General features: G+C 51.1%; 1 protein-coding gene across 1 annotated transcript in view; it reads right to left on the reverse strand.

Moving 5' to 3' along the window:
* Nucleotides 1-11,041: 11,041 nt before the first annotated feature.
* Nucleotides 11,042-15,604, reverse strand: part of LOC122938880 (RING finger protein 145-like) — a 29,467-nt gene continuing 24,904 nt past the window's right edge. Inside the window, exons 8-11 of the mRNA XM_044294738.1 lie at nucleotides 14,724-14,906; nucleotides 14,486-14,633; nucleotides 12,237-12,593; nucleotides 11,042-12,042 (exon numbers count right to left, since the gene is read on the reverse strand). Of these exons, the coding sequence (XP_044150673.1) occupies nucleotides 11,872-12,042; nucleotides 12,237-12,593; nucleotides 14,486-14,633; nucleotides 14,724-14,906 (859 nt within the window). The 3' untranslated portion in view covers nucleotides 11,042-11,871. The remainder of the gene's footprint in view (nucleotides 12,043-12,236; nucleotides 12,594-14,485; nucleotides 14,634-14,723; nucleotides 14,907-15,604) is intronic.

Here is a 15,604-nt window from a genome sequence, read left to right on the forward strand (position 1 = left end):
GCTGAGGGCCAAGCAGAGCAAACTTCTTCCAAAAAGATGCCAGTCTAGCTCAGAAAAGACCATCCTCATAGGTCAACCTCAAGGCCAGCAGCAATCTACCTATTCCCATTGTAGGAGTCCACTGGATGGATGTAGAGCTTTTCAGGAGAATATTCTGGTGGTAAGAGACTATGTCAACGCTGGAGCCCAAGCGATTGGATGGATGACCTGCTCATGCAAGAGCTGGGAACAATTATGGAGAACGGATCGAGGCAAGATATGCTTTCCAGCAGACTTACCACATCAAAGAAGGTTGGCCTACCTGGCTGGTAAATTGAGGGTGTTAAGAGTCCCTTGTCGGTGAAGTATGGGCACCCCCTCGACAACAGATCACAGTGCTCATGTTGGTTAATACACACACAATAAGTTGAGTGAAGTCACTGTATTGGTGGAGATTGCCGCTCCCTCTACGGAACATGTGGCCTGGGCCGTCGGCCATACTCTCTACACAATGCAAAGTGTAGCTAGTAAGGCCAAGTGACCATACCAAACCAGACACAACTGGCATAGGTGTAAATGGTTCAGAACAGGGACATTTCTTCCGATCCTGCCCTCTAAACCTGCCAGAAACCTAGGTTACCAGGAGTCAGGGGACATCTGCTGGCTTTGGGAGCAGTTGGGTCTCAACATTGGTGGTAAACTGGAGCAGACTACAGCCGTTGCTAAGCCCACACCAAAACCGTGATGGCTCGACATGAGGAGTATGGCTATATGGATGAGACCGAGCATACCATCTGCACTGAGGATGCTACCATTTGTGAGAAGTACCATAACACTCCTTCTAGGTTATATCGAGAGGTTGAGTTAAACAAACATGTGATAAGGGAGACAAAGAGCCTATGGGCAACCCCATCACACTTTTACAGAAGAATAGTGGCCTTGGCTTGTGTGTGGACTACTGAACCTAAACACATGTGCACAAAAGAAAGCTTACCAATTGCCATGGATTGACGTGGCCTTGACAGCCCTGCAGAAGGTGACGTTCTTTACAACTTTGGACCTGGATCTGGATTGATGACAGAGTCCATAACCCCCATATATACTTATATGAATTTAACCAGATGCAGTTCGAGCTGATGAACGCGTTCAGTACCTACCAGCTTTTGAAGGAACACTACTGTCTGGAAAAACTAAAATCTTTGAGACTATAATAATATTTGTGAACGATAGCCTGGTCTACTCCCTATCCTTCCTGTAGCACCTCCAGAATTTGGATGCTATCTTCAATCAACTAAGTTTTGGACTCAAGTTGAAATCCACTATGGGCCACAGGGGCCAACAACGGACCACATCATGTCATCGAGTACGACAAGATCCTAACAAGGTGAGAGCTGAGCAGTAAGTGTCGGTGCCAAAGACAGTGACCAAGTATCTTGACCGCTTTCCGGCTGGTGGGTCACTACCATCAGTACATTCCCAGTTTTGCCAAAGTTACTGTATCAACAAGACATCCTCCAGGTAGAAAGGCTTCTAGCTAATGAGATGGGAACACCAACATATTGTCCCTCAAACCAGTGAATAGCCCAGGCGTCCAAGTACACGATCTATCACCCAAAACTGGAACATTGCCAGCGAGTGTACCCTGTGCAGTGAAGACACGCCTCAGTGGTCATCAAATCATTCCTGGCAGAGCTGTCAACATAAGCAAATGGTCTGAGAAGCAAGGTGTCAATCCAGACTTTACCTGTATCCAGGAGGAAGCCAGCCTGGGCTAAAGTCATCTGTGTCAGAAGCGTGAAAAGTTGTCTACATGGGGACACTACAGTGGGAACGGCTAGAGTTATATCTGTGCATCTGGGTGCAGAGAGAACAGACGCAAACTACTTCTTTGCCACTCAGTTAGGCCATAAGGTGGAGAAGGTCTGCAAAGCATGTCCCCCAATGTGCTCTACATAAAGAGGTGGAAAAACATAACTGTGACAAGCGAACCACTAGAAATGTAATTGTTGATAGTGCACTTAATAAAGGCTGGACATAAGTATGTGCTGGTGTGTGTTGATTACTTCTCAGAATTGCCAATCCTAGGATGAGAGCACCAGAAACCAGGTACCAGCAGTGCCAACCTATAGGACTCTGTATACCATATACAATGGGTCACTGGCTATACTCTATAGCAACTTGTTCAGTCGAGCTGCTTGGTCATTGACAATGGAACAACCAGGAACCGAACACTGACCAGTTGGATGCTGGAACATCAGAAACACTTGAAGCAAGTCTAAGCTTTTAGAGGCAGATCCATGTGATATGACTTCCAGACTAAGTCATGGTCCTCAACAAGCAGGCAGGTGGGAAAATTGGAATCTAGATGGGAGCAACGGCCTTGTGTGGTGATACACCAAGCAGAACTTAGGTTGTCAGTGTAAAGGTAAGGCCTGGAGGACAAGAAGGGTAGTTAAAACCTACATTGAAATCTTCCACCTTCTTGGATTTTTCCAGAAGATGAACTGCTTTCTATCAGACCCCTTTTCTCCTTAATTCTTATAGACATTGAATTCCTACTCACTACTGTCTTCATATTTTGATACCCCAGACCAGTATTTTCAGTCCTCTACTCCAACTCTCGCTTATGGGGATTCAGCTATGATTTCATAGGGAATGGGTGACCACTTCCACTGTAGTTTCCTAGACGCTGTTGAGATGGTTGTGCATGATGATTAGGTCTTCGAATTAAGGGCAGTATCTTCAGCTTCCAATTGGCTGTAGGTATACAAGAGCTTAGTCGCCAGGTCATACATCTTGTGTACCTTCCTCAATGGCCTTCCATCCAGGCAAGTGGTGTCTACTCTTTTATTGCAGATCAGCATCATCATGGTGAGGGGGCATCATCCATTTCTTCCAAACATGAATAAGAAGGTTGAATAACTGTTGGTGGAGTGCACTATGTTGTCATCAGGTCATCGCCTTTCTCTGGTCCTCCAGGGTCTGTAGGAGCTGTAACAGGGTGCGGTTCAGGTGTTCTCACAAGCACTATTCACTTGCATGTGATAAGGTTTGGTACTGTGCGTGTCTTCCAGATCTGATGAAACAGTCATAGCTTTTGGATCACCTTCGAAACAGGTCCCCTCATCTGTTTTTCTAGTAGACCTGATCTACTGTCTGCCCTCACCTGGAAATGGTCACTGCAAACTTGGTGAAATGATCCACAAAGACCAGAAAGTACTTGAATCTTTGCAAGGATTGTTCCACTGTCAGGTAGTCCATCATAACCAGCTATAAGGGGTACACGGTCAGGATTCTGCTCCTGTCCTGCCTAGAAGTGCGACAACATCTGAATCCTGACATGGTAATAGAATGTTCGCACTCAGGCAAAAATCTTGGCTGGTTGAAGGGTCCCTTCTTCTCATGCATCCATTTGGACACCACTTTCATGCTCTCTGGCAGTACAATTTGTCAGGTGAGGTCGATCTCAGTGGGTAGCTTGATTTGTCGGTATAGCATGTCTTCCTCAAGGGTCATCCTGTCTCGCAGCTGTAGCAATCATCACCTTATTTATTTATTTTATGCACTTATATAGCGCTACTATATTCTGCAGCGCTTTACAGACATCATCATCCAACTGTCCCCCAATGGAGCTCACAATCTAAGTTCCCTATCAGTATGTCTTTGGAGTTTCAGCCTTTCCTAGTCTTTGTGGCTTGGTTGTTAACCTTCTATGAGCTATCTCTTCATGGTGTCTACTTGCTTATCTTGCTGCTGCTTGACCCTCTAGTCTTCACTGGGGCTTCCACTGACACCTTGAATGGTTGCATTTCTCAGTATATGTTGATGGGACCAATGGCAGTTTCCACATGATTACGAGCTAGGGCATCTGCATTTCCATTGCTGCAGCCTGGTCGAAATACCTTCTTCTACTTAAGCGTGTCGAGCCATCAAGGCCCTGAGCTCGGCAGTGGTGCAGCAGAGGGTTGTTGTCAGTCCATCACACAACTGAACTTCTCAGTAACTGCCTATACGACTGCCAGCAGCTCTGAGTGAGCCATAGCTCTCTTCTCTTCATTTCTTAGGGTTCTGTTGACGTGGGTGACACTTGCTTAGGGCCCTCTTGAGTCGATGTTTATTGCAAAGGGCTCAGTGTGATCCATGTAAGCTAGAAAGTCAGCAAAAAAGGTGCAGCCAGTTAGGCAAAGTCTTATGAATCCTCAGCAATACCCAACCAATCTCCGGAAAACTCAAGGTCATATCTTTTCCCATGGGCGTGATGAACTCTATGTTCTCTCTCGGTGCCATGTGTTTGCCGGTGTCTGCTGGTTAGTTAGATCCAGGGTGGAGAAGTATTTTGCATGGCTCAAAGTTGTGAGGCAGTCCTTTATTAAAGGGAGCAGATAGGCATCTCATACTGTACCCAAGGTACGATCCTAGGACTGTAGCTATCCTTTTCAGTTCTTTAGTTGACAGTATTTCACCCTCCGGCTGCACCTCCTTTAGGAGCAGTTCTCGTGTCACTGTTGTGGACTCAACTGTGATCTGGTCTATCATGAGAGTAGCTGTATTGCAATACATTCATCCCCAGTATCACCAGTGGTCCATTACACACTGCAACACTACTCCTTTCGACCCCCCACCAATTCTGCCTCCAGAAGGGACAGAATACACAATCGGGGACTGCCACCTCTTGTCACTTTCCCTGATCTTCTAATAGTAGGTTAGATCCATTACATTATGGAAAGTGGTTCAGAAGATCCTGCACTGGAATCCCAAGTTGACTCCATCCTGCCGACTAGGCCAAGTAATGATGTAGATGAATGGCGACGCTGAGGTGGGTGGTGCGATCCCAGTTCTTTACTGAAGAACAAGGCAGCAAACAGTGTGGTAGGTGAGGTCTCTATTGTCATGGACAACCACTCCAACGTAAGACAGTCCATACAGTCCTATAGGTTATGGCTAAGCAGCTCTCACCCCAGGTGCCTTCTTCGCTGCCTTGGGTTTAAATGTGATGCTTGCAACGATATGACGCAGCTCACCTTTGTGGTGGACTGCTTCAGTATGGGGCTAGTACGCAGGTCGCGGTCTGTCTCTGAGTGTGACTTGGGGTCGCTGGGGCTCTCCTTTTTCTCCTCTGCACTGTTCATGCTGCCGAGACAAAGCACTTAAAAGGGGAATTCCCATCTCACACATTGGGGGCATATCTCTAAGATCTGGCCCAAAGTCTGATAGGTGCGGGTCCCACCTCTGGAAGCTGCACTTATACATAGAAAGGAGCCCGCAAAGTGCCGCCCTCCACTCATTCCTATGAGAGCACCGAAAATAGCCGAGCCAGTTAATTCCATCAGACCAATGGAAGTGAATGGAGCGGTGGCCGCGCATGTGAGGTGCACCCTCCGGAACGTCATTTAGTAATTACACCGCCCTCTAGTGGTCACTGTGGAGGGAGCCTATCATCAGTCTATAGTATTACACCGCCCTCTAGTGGTCACTGTGGAGGAAGCCTATCATCAGTCTATAGTATTACACCGCCGTCTAGTGGTCACTGTGGAGGGAGCCTATCATCAGTCTATAGTATTACACCGCCCTCTAGTGGTCACTGTGGAGGAAGCCTATCATCAGTCTATAGTATTACACCACCCTCTAGTGGTCACTGTGGAGGGAGCCCATCATCAGTCTATAGTATTACACCGCCCTCTAGTGGTCACTGTGGAGGGAGCCTATCATCAGTCTATAGTATTACACCGCCCTCTAGTGGTCACTGTGGAGGGAGCCTATCATCAGTCTATAGTATTACACCGCCCTCTAGTGGTGACTGTGGAGGGAGCCTATCATCAGTCTATAGTATTACACCGCTCTCTAGTGGTGACTGTGGAGGGAGCCTATCATCAGTCTATAGTATTACACCGCCCTCTAGTGGTGACTGTGGAGGGAGCCTATCATCAGTCTATAGTATTACACCGCCCTCTAGTGGTCACTGTGGAGGGAGCCCATCATCAGTCTATAGTATTACACCGCCCTCTAGTGGTGACTGTGGAGGGAGCCTATCATCAGTCTATAGTATTACACCACCCTCTAGTGGTCACTGTGGAGGAGCCTATCATCAGTCTATAGTATTACACCGCCCTCTAGTGGTCACTGTGGAGGGAGCCTATCATCAGTCTATAGTATTACACCGCCCTCTAGTGGTGACTGTGGAGGGAGCCCATAATCAGTCTATAGTATTACACCGCCCTCTAGTGGTGACTGTGGAGGGAGCCTATCATCAGTCTATAGTATTACACCGCCCTCTAGTGGTCACTGTGGAGGGAGCCTATCATCAGTCTATAGTATTACACCGCTCTCTAGTGGTGACTGTGGAGGGAGCCTATCATCAGTCTATAGTATTACACCGCCCTCTAGTGGTGACTGTGGAGGGAGCCTATCATCAGTCTATAGTATTACACCACCCTCTAGTGGTCACTGTGGAGGGAGCCTATCATCAGTCTATAGTATTACACCGCCCTCTAGTGGTCACTGTGGAGGGAGCCCATCATCAGTCTATAGTATTACACCGCCCTCTAGTGGTCACTGTGGAGGGAGCCTATCATCAGTCTATAGTATTACACCGCCCTCTAGTGGTGACTGTGGAGGAGCCTATCATCAGTCTATAGTATTACACCGCCCTCTAGTAGTCACTGTGGAGGGAGCCTATCATCAGTCTATAGTATTACACCGCCCTCTAGTGGTGACTGTGGAGGGAGCCTATCATCAGTCTATAGTATTACACCGCCCTCTAGTGGTCACTGTGGAGGGAGCCCATCATCAGTCTATAGTATTACACCGCCCTCTAGTGGTCACTGTGGAGGGAGCCTATCATCAGTCTATACTATTACACCGCCCTCTAGTGGTCACTGTGGAGGGAGCCCATCATCAGTCTATAGTATTACACCGCCCTCTAGTGGTCACTGTGGAGGGAGCCTATCATCAGTCTATAGTATTACACCGCCCTCTAGTGGTCACTGTGGAGGGAGCCTATCATCAGTCTATAGTATTACACCACCCTCTAGTGGTCACTGTGGAGGGAGCCCATCATCAGTCTATAGTATTACACCGCCCTCTAGTGGTCACTGTGGAGGGAGCCTATCATCAGTCTATAGTATTACACCGCCCTCTAGTGGTCACTGTGGAGGAAGCCTATCATCAGTCTATAGTATTACACCGCCCTCTAGTGGTCACTGTGGAGGGAGCCTATCATCAGTCTATAGTATTACACCGCCCTCTAGTGGTGACTGTGGAGGGAGCCTATCATCAGTCTATAGTATTACACCGCCCTCTAGTAGTGACTGTGGAGGAAGCCCATCATCAGTCTATAGTATTACACCGCTCTCTAGTAGTGACTGTGGAGGGAGCCTATCATCAGTCTATAGTATTACACCGCCCTCTAGTAGTGACTGTGGAGGGAGCCTATCATCAGTCTATAGTATTACACCGCTCTCTAGTGGTCACTGTGGAGGGAGCCTATCATCAGTCTATAGTATTACACCGCTCTCTAGTGGTCACTGTGGAGGGAGCCTATCATCAGTCTATAGTATTACACCGCCCTCTAGTGGTCACTGTGGAGGGAGCCTATCATCAGTCTATAGTATTACACCGCTCTCTAGTGGTCACTGTGGAGGGAGCCTATCATCAGTCTATAGTATTACACCGCTCTCTAGTGGTCACTGTGGAGGGAGCCTATCATCAGTCTATAGTATTACACCGCCCTCTAGTGGTCACTGTGGAGGGAGCCTATCATCAGTCTATAGTATTACACCACCCTCTAGTGGTCACTGTGGAGGGAGCCCATCATCAGTCTATAGTATTACACCGCCCTCTAGTGGTCACTGTGGAGGGAGCCCATCATCAGTCTATAGTATTACACCGCCCTCTAGTGGTCACTGTGGAGGGAGCCCATCATCAGTCTATAGTATTACACCGCCCTCTAGTGGTCACTGTGGAGGGAGCCTATCATCAGTCTATAGTATTACACCGCCCTCTAGTGGTGACTGTGGAGGGAGCCTATCATCAGTCTATAGTATTACACCGCCCTCTAGTAGTGACTGTGGAGGAAGCCTATCATCAGTCTATAGTATTACACCGCCCTCTAGTGGTCACTGTGGAGGGAGCCTATCATCAGTCTATAGTATTACACCGCCCTCTAGTGGTGACTGTGGAGGGAGCCCATCATCAGTCTATAGTATTACACCGCCCTCTAGTAGTGACTGTGGAGGAAGCCTATCATCAGTCTATAGTATTACACCGCCCTCTAGTGGGGACTGTGGAGGGAGCCTATCATCAGTCTATAGTATTACACCGCCCTCTAGTGGTGACTGTGGAGGGAGCCCATCATCAGTCTATAGTATTACACCTGTAGTATTCACATTTTCACACTTTTACATGGTGCAGTTTTTGGGATCCGCTGTGTCCGCTCCTGCACGATGTGACTGATGGAAGCTCCTGCTGAATTATGATGGTCTGCACCACCACATTTGGTCGTGTGGCCCTTGGTAGTCGCTAGTATGGGGGCCCAGCTCTCAAATGCTGTAGACCTCTGGAGGTTTATGATATCACAGGACTATGATCAGTGGACGTGTATTAGCACTGCCCTCTAGTGGTCACTGGATAGTACTACTCGGTCTTATCAATACACAGCACAGCAGTGCCCTCTGGTGGTCACCGGATAGTACTACTGTCTGATTACAGAGCACAGCGGTGCCCTCTGCTGGTCACAGGATAGTACTACTGTCTGATTACACAGCACAGCGGCACCCTCTGCTGGTCACCGGATAGTACTACTGTCTGATTACACAGCACAGCGACGCCCTCTGCTGGTCACCGGATAGTACTACTGTCTGATTACACAGCACAGCGACGCCCTCTGCTGGGCACCGGATAGTACTACTGTCTGATTACACAGCACAGCGGTGCCCTCTGCTGGTCACCGGATAGTACTACTGTCTGATTACAGAGCACAGCGGCGCCCTCTGCAGGTCACCGGATAGTACTACTGTCTGATTACACAGCACAGCGACGCCCTCTGCTGGTCACCGGATAGTACTACTGTCTGATTACACAGCACAGCGGTGCCCTCTGTTGATCACAGGATAGTACTACTGTCTGATTACACAGCACAGCGGTGCCCTCTGCTGGTCACCGGATAGTACTACTGTCTGATTACACAGCACAGCGGCGCCCTCTGCTGATCACCGGATAGTACTACTGTCTGATTACACAGCACAGCGGCGCCCTCTGCTGGTCACCGGATAGTACTACTGTCTGATTACACAGCACAGCGGTGCCCTCTGCTGGTCACCGGATAGTACTACTGTCTGATTACACAGCACAGCGGCACCCTCTGCTGGTCACCGGATAGTACTACTGTCTGATTACACAGCACAGCGGCGCCCTCTGCTGGTCACCAGATAGTACTACTGTCTGATTACACAGCACAGCGGTGCCCTCTGCTGGTCACCGGATAGTACTACTGTCTGATTACAGAGCACAGCGACGCCCTCTGCTGGTCACCGGATAGTACTACTGTCTGATCACAGAGCACAGCGGTGCCCTCTGTTGATCACAGGATAGTACTACTGTCTGATTACACAGCACAGCGACGCCCTCTGCTGGTCACCGGATAGTACTACTGTCTGATTACACAGCACTGCGGCGCCCTCTGCTGGTCACCGGATAGTACTACTGTCTGATTACACAGCACTGCGGCGCCCTCTGCTGGTCACCGGATAGTACTACTGTCTGATTACACAGCACAGCGGCGCCCTCTGCAGGTCACCGGATAGTACTACTGTCTGATTACACAGCACAGCGGTGCCCTCTGCTGGTCACCGGATAGTACTACTGTCTGATTACACAGCACAGCGGTGCCCTCTGTTGATCACAGGATAGTACTACTGTCTGACTACACAGCACTGCTGGTCACCGGATAGTACTACTGTCTGATTACAGAGCACAGCGACGCCCTCTGCTGGTCACCGGATAGTACTACTGTCTTGATTACACAGCACAGCGGTGCCCTCTGCTGGTCACCGGATAGTACTACTGTCTGATTACACAGCACAGCGACGCCCTCTGCTGGTCACCGGATAGTACTACTGTCTGATTACACAGCACAGCGGGCCCTCTGCTGGTCACTGGATAGTACTACTGTCTGATTACACAGCACAGCGACATCCTCTGCTGGTCACCGGATAGTACTACTGTCTGATTACACAGCACAGCGGTGCCCTCTGCTGGTCACCGGATAGTACTACTGTCTGATTACACAGCACAGCGGTGCCCTCTGTTGATCACAGGATAGTACTACTGTCTGATTACACAGCACTGCTGCGCCCTCTGCTGGTCACCGGATAGTACTACTGTCTGACTACACAGCACAGCGGTGCCCTCTGCTGGTCACAGGATAGTACTACTGTGACTACACAGCACTGCTGGTCACCGGATAGTACTACTGTCTGATTACAGAGCACAGCGACGCCCTCTGCTGGTCACCGGATAGTACTACTGTCTTGATTACACAGCACTGCGGCGCCCTCTGCTGGTCACCGGATAGTACTACTGTCTGATTACACAGCACAGCGACGCCCTCTGCTGGTCACCGGATAGTACTACTGTCTGATTACACAGCACAGCGGGCCCTCTGCTGGTCACTGGATAGTACTACTGTCTGATTACACAGCACAGCGACATCCTCTGCTGGTCACCGGATAGTACTACTGTCTGATTACACAGCAGAGCGGTGCCCTCTGCTGGTCACCGGATAGTACTACTGTCTGATTACACAGCACTGCGGCGCCCTCTGCTGGTCACGGATAGTACTACTGTCTGATTACACAGCACAGCGGGCCCTCTGCTGGTCACCGGATAGTACTACTGTCTGATTACACAGCACAGCGGTGCCCTCTGCTGGTCACGGATAGTACTACTGTCTGATTACACAGCACAGCGACGCCCTCTGCTGGTCACCGGATAGTACTACTGTCTGATTACACAGCACAGCGGTGCCCTCTGGTGGCACATGAAGATGTTCGAGTCTGGAGGCAGAAAATAAAAGTTTTTATTCTATAAATCCTTATTACAGACATCCAGGCTCTGAGGGGGAAGGGGTAGGGGGGACGATGGGTATAATCCGCCCCCCAGGATAAGCCACTCAACCTCCCACACTGGGGCCCTGGTATCCCAGCCACTCTCCTTAAAGGGGCGGTCCATTCTAAACCTGAGGCGGTGATGCACAGGTGAGAAGGCAGCGCGGCGTACAGATACCAGTCACATCAGCTGGCCAATACTGCCACAGAGCATGCTCTGTCTGTAAAAACAGATATGTTTAATGAACGCAGCTCTGGGAGTGACTGGAGTATGACATATACTGTAGTAAAACAGGAAAATAAAGAATGCAGCTCTGGGTGAAACTAGAGTGTAAGACATGCTAATACAGAAACGTACTGAATACAGCTCTGTTTGTAACTGGAGAAGAAGACATGATGTAACGGAATACAGAAGCAGCTTTGGGTGTAACTAGAGTATTAGACATGATGTAACTGAATAAGGAAGACAGTTCTGGGTATGACTGGAGAAGAAGACATGATGTAACTGAATACAGAAGCAGCTTTGGGTGTAACTAGAGTATTAGACATGATGAAACTGAATACAGAAGCAGCTTTGGTTGTGACTGGAGTATAAGACAGGAGGTAGTGCAGGAGCAGTGTTTCCGGGCTCCTTGTAAGAATCTATCCTCCATCCGGTCCAGATGGCACATTATAAATGTGGGAGGAGCTGCGCAGGAGATAACCCCCATCCTCCCTGCAGTGTGACAGCACCGCATGCTCCTCTGTCAGCTATTACCCGCTTCCTCCTCGGCGGTCCATCCCTGCTGCGTCACTCCCCCCCAGGCCCCGCCTCCTCTTCTGATCCCGCCCCTTCCCGGGCGGCGGAGGGCTTCACAGGCTGATGACAGAGCGGGCAGGCGTCCTGCACATACAGCCACTTCCTCAGACAGTCCGGGTGGAAGAAATGGCTGCAGGCGGTGACCACGGCCACGGACATCTCCTGTGAGGAGGAGAGAAGGAGACAGGTCAGTGTCGGCCCCCAGGGGCCCGTCAATATCACAGCTGGAAGCTGAACTACCCCCGAGGACAGAGCCTGGGCCGGTGCCAGGCAGGAGGAGGCAGCCTCACACAAATATGTCATGAGGCTCGCTGACTGCAGCTCTGGCAGTGACTAGAGGAGAGTATCAGACGGACCTGGAAGCAGATGGAGCAGAGGTCGTTGTGGGCGTTCAGCTGCTCCTGGGACGCCCTCAGTAAGACGCTGATCTTGTTGGCCGCTTCTCTCCTCAGCAGAAAGCTGCTCCAGCCGGACTGCGCCCTCAGCCAGACGTTAACGTACGAGTGGACGGTGATGACTGAGACGCCGATCCAACTCCACTCGCCGAACATGGACTCCCAGACGCCGTACGCCACCACACACAGCGCCACCAGGAACTCCAGCACCCGGCTCACTGCCTTCACACCGTAAATGATCTCATCCATCCGCTCCACCCCGCCGTCCTGGAGGAGCTCCACCATGAAGAGGGCGTACAGGAAGAGCGTGCCCAGCACCTGGGAGAAAGGGCACTCCTGAAACCCTCTGTGCTGCTGGACACCAGGAGCGCAGTGAGCACTGACCTGCAGGGAGGTCAGGAGGCAGCTGGACACCAGGAGCGCAGTGAGCACTTACCTGCAGGGAGGTCAGGAGGCAGCTGGACACCAGGAGCGCAGTGAGCACTTACCTGCAGGGAGGTCAGGAGGCAGCTGGACACCAGGAGCGCAGTGAGCACTGACCTGCAGGGAGGTCAGGAGGCAGCTGGACACCAGGAGCGCAGTGAGCACTGACCTGCAGGGAGGTCAGGAGGCAGCTGGACACCAGGAGCACAGTGAGCACTGACCTGCAGGGAGGTCAGGAGGCAGCTGGACACCAGGAGTGCAGTGAGCACTTACCTGCAGGGAGGTCAGGAGGCAGCTGGACACCAGGAGCGCAGTGAGCACTTACCTGCAGGGAGGTCAGGAGGCAGCTGGACACCAGGAGTGCAGTGAGCACTGACCTGCAGGGAGGTCAGGAGGCAGTTGGACACCATGATCAGCAGTGAGCACTTACCTGCAGGGAGGTCAGGAGGCAGCTGGACACCAGGAGCGCAGTGAGCACTGACCTGCAGGGAGGTCAGGAGGCAGCTGGACACCAGGAGCGCAGTGAGCACTGACCTGCAGGGAGGTCAGGAGGCAGCTGGACACCAGGACTGCAGTGAGCACTTACCTGCAGGGAGGTCAGGAGGCAGCTGGACACCAGGAGCGCAGTGAGCACTTACCTGCAGGGAGGTCAGGAGGCAGCTGGACACCAGGAGCGCAGTGAGCACTTACCTGCAGGGAGGTCAGGAGGCAGCTGGACACTAGGACTGCAGTGAGCACTTACCTGCAGGGAGGTCAGGAGGCAGCTGGACACCAGGAGCGCAGTGAGCACTTACCTGCAGGGAGGTCAGGAGGCAGCTGGACACCAGGAGCGCAGTGAGCACTTACCTGCAGGGAGGTCAGGAGGCAGCTGGACACTAGGACTGCAGTGAGCACTTACCTGCAGGGAGGTCAGGAGGCAGCTGGACACCAGGAGCGCAGTGAGCACTTACCTGCAGGGAGGTCAGGAGGCAGCTGGACACCAGGAGCACAGTGAGCACTTACCTGCAGGGAGGTCAGGAGTCAGCTGGACACCAGGAGCGCAGTGAGCACTTACCTGCAGGGAGGTCAGGAGGCAGCTGGACACCAGGACAGCAGTGAGCACTTACCTGCAGGGAGGTCAGGAGGCAGCTGGACACCAGGAGCGCAGTGAGCACTTACCTGCAGGGAGGTCAGGAGGCAGCTGGACACCAGGAGCGCAGTGAGCACTTACCTGCAGGGAGGTCAGGAGGCAGCTGGACACCATGATCAGCAGTGAGCACTTACCTGCAGGGAGGTCAGGAGGCAGCTGGACACCAGGAGCGCAGTGAGCACTTACCTGCAGGGAGGTCAGGAGGCAGCTGGATACCATGATCAGCAGTGAGCACTTACCTGCAGGGAGGTCAGGAGGCAGCTGGACACCATGATCAGCAGTGAGCACTTACCTGCAGGGAGGTCAGGAGGCAGCTGGACACCATGATCAGCAGTGAGCACTTACCTGCAGGGAGGTCAGGAGGCAGCTGGACACCATGATCAGCAGTGAGCACTTACCTGCAGGGAGGTCAGGAGGCAGCTGGACACCAGGACAGCAGTGAGCACTTACCTGCAGGGAGGTCAGGAGGCAGCTGGACACCAGGAGCACAGTGAGCACTTACCTGCAGGGAGGTCAGGAGGCAGCTGGACACCAGGAGTGCAGTGAGCACTTACCTGCAGGGAGGTCAGGAGGCAGCTGGACACCAGGACAGCAGTGAGCACTTACCTGCAGGGAGGTCAGGAGGCAGCTGGACACCAGGAGCACAGTGAGCACTTACCTGCAGGGAGGTCAGGAGGCAGCTGGACACCATGATCAGCAGCCAGAAGTCCATATCGAAGAAGTGTGAGAGTTTATAGGCCATGAAGGAGGGGAAGACGAGGAGGAGGAGGCACATGCTGACCCCGCGGAGGTGCTTCCACAGACTCCTGAGAGTGGAGAGGACATCAATGCATCAGCCCCAGCCAGACACTCAGATCCACTAATACTTCATAGTACCCCTCCTCTGGTCTTCTTACTTATTACCAGTGGCGGCCAGCGCCAGGACTATGGGGTCGGAGATCTCCACCATAGACTGGAGAGTGGAGGTGACCACGATGAAGAGGATGATACTCAGGAGGAACGTCCGCTGCAGGACATGGAGGTCCAGGAGGCCGGTCTGTAGAGCCAGGAGCATCAGTGTTACTCCCTCTGTTACTCCCCTGTCCAGACACACAGCAGGTTAATGCCCCATTACTGGCCTATGTATACACACAGTATATTAATATTAATACCCCCTGTTACTGCCCTATGTATACACACAGTATATTAATACCCCCTGTTACTGCCCGATGTATACACACAGTATATTAATACCCCCTGTTACTGCCCGATGTATACACACAGTATATTAATACCCCCTGTTATTGTCCTATGTATACACACAGTATATTAATACCCCCTGTTATTGCCCTATGTAGATATACAGTATATTACTACTCCCTGTTACTGCGCTATGTATACACACAGTATATTAATACTCCCTATTACTGCCCTATGCCGATAAACAGTATATTACTACTCCTTTTTACTGCCATATGTAGACAAAGTATATTTATACTCCCTATTACTGCCCTAGGTAGATATACAGTATATGACTACTTCCTGTTACGGCCATATGTATACACACAGTAAATTAATACTCCCCATTACTGCCCTATGTAGATATACAGCATATTAATACTCCCAGTTACTTCTCTATGAAGACACAATTTAAATTCCCCAAATCTTCATTAAAGGGCTTGTCTGTTTTCCGAGCTGAACCCGGACATCCCTCCATTTTCCCCCCGGCAGCCCCCCTGAGGTTAGCATTGAAGTAGTTCATGCTCTGATGCTCTCCTTCGCCCTGCGCTAAATCGCG

Source organism: Bufo gargarizans, chromosome 1, assembly GCF_014858855.1.
Source record: "Bufo gargarizans isolate SCDJY-AF-19 chromosome 1, ASM1485885v1, whole genome shotgun sequence".
Classification (NCBI taxonomy): Eukaryota; Metazoa; Chordata; class Amphibia; order Anura; family Bufonidae; genus Bufo; species Bufo gargarizans.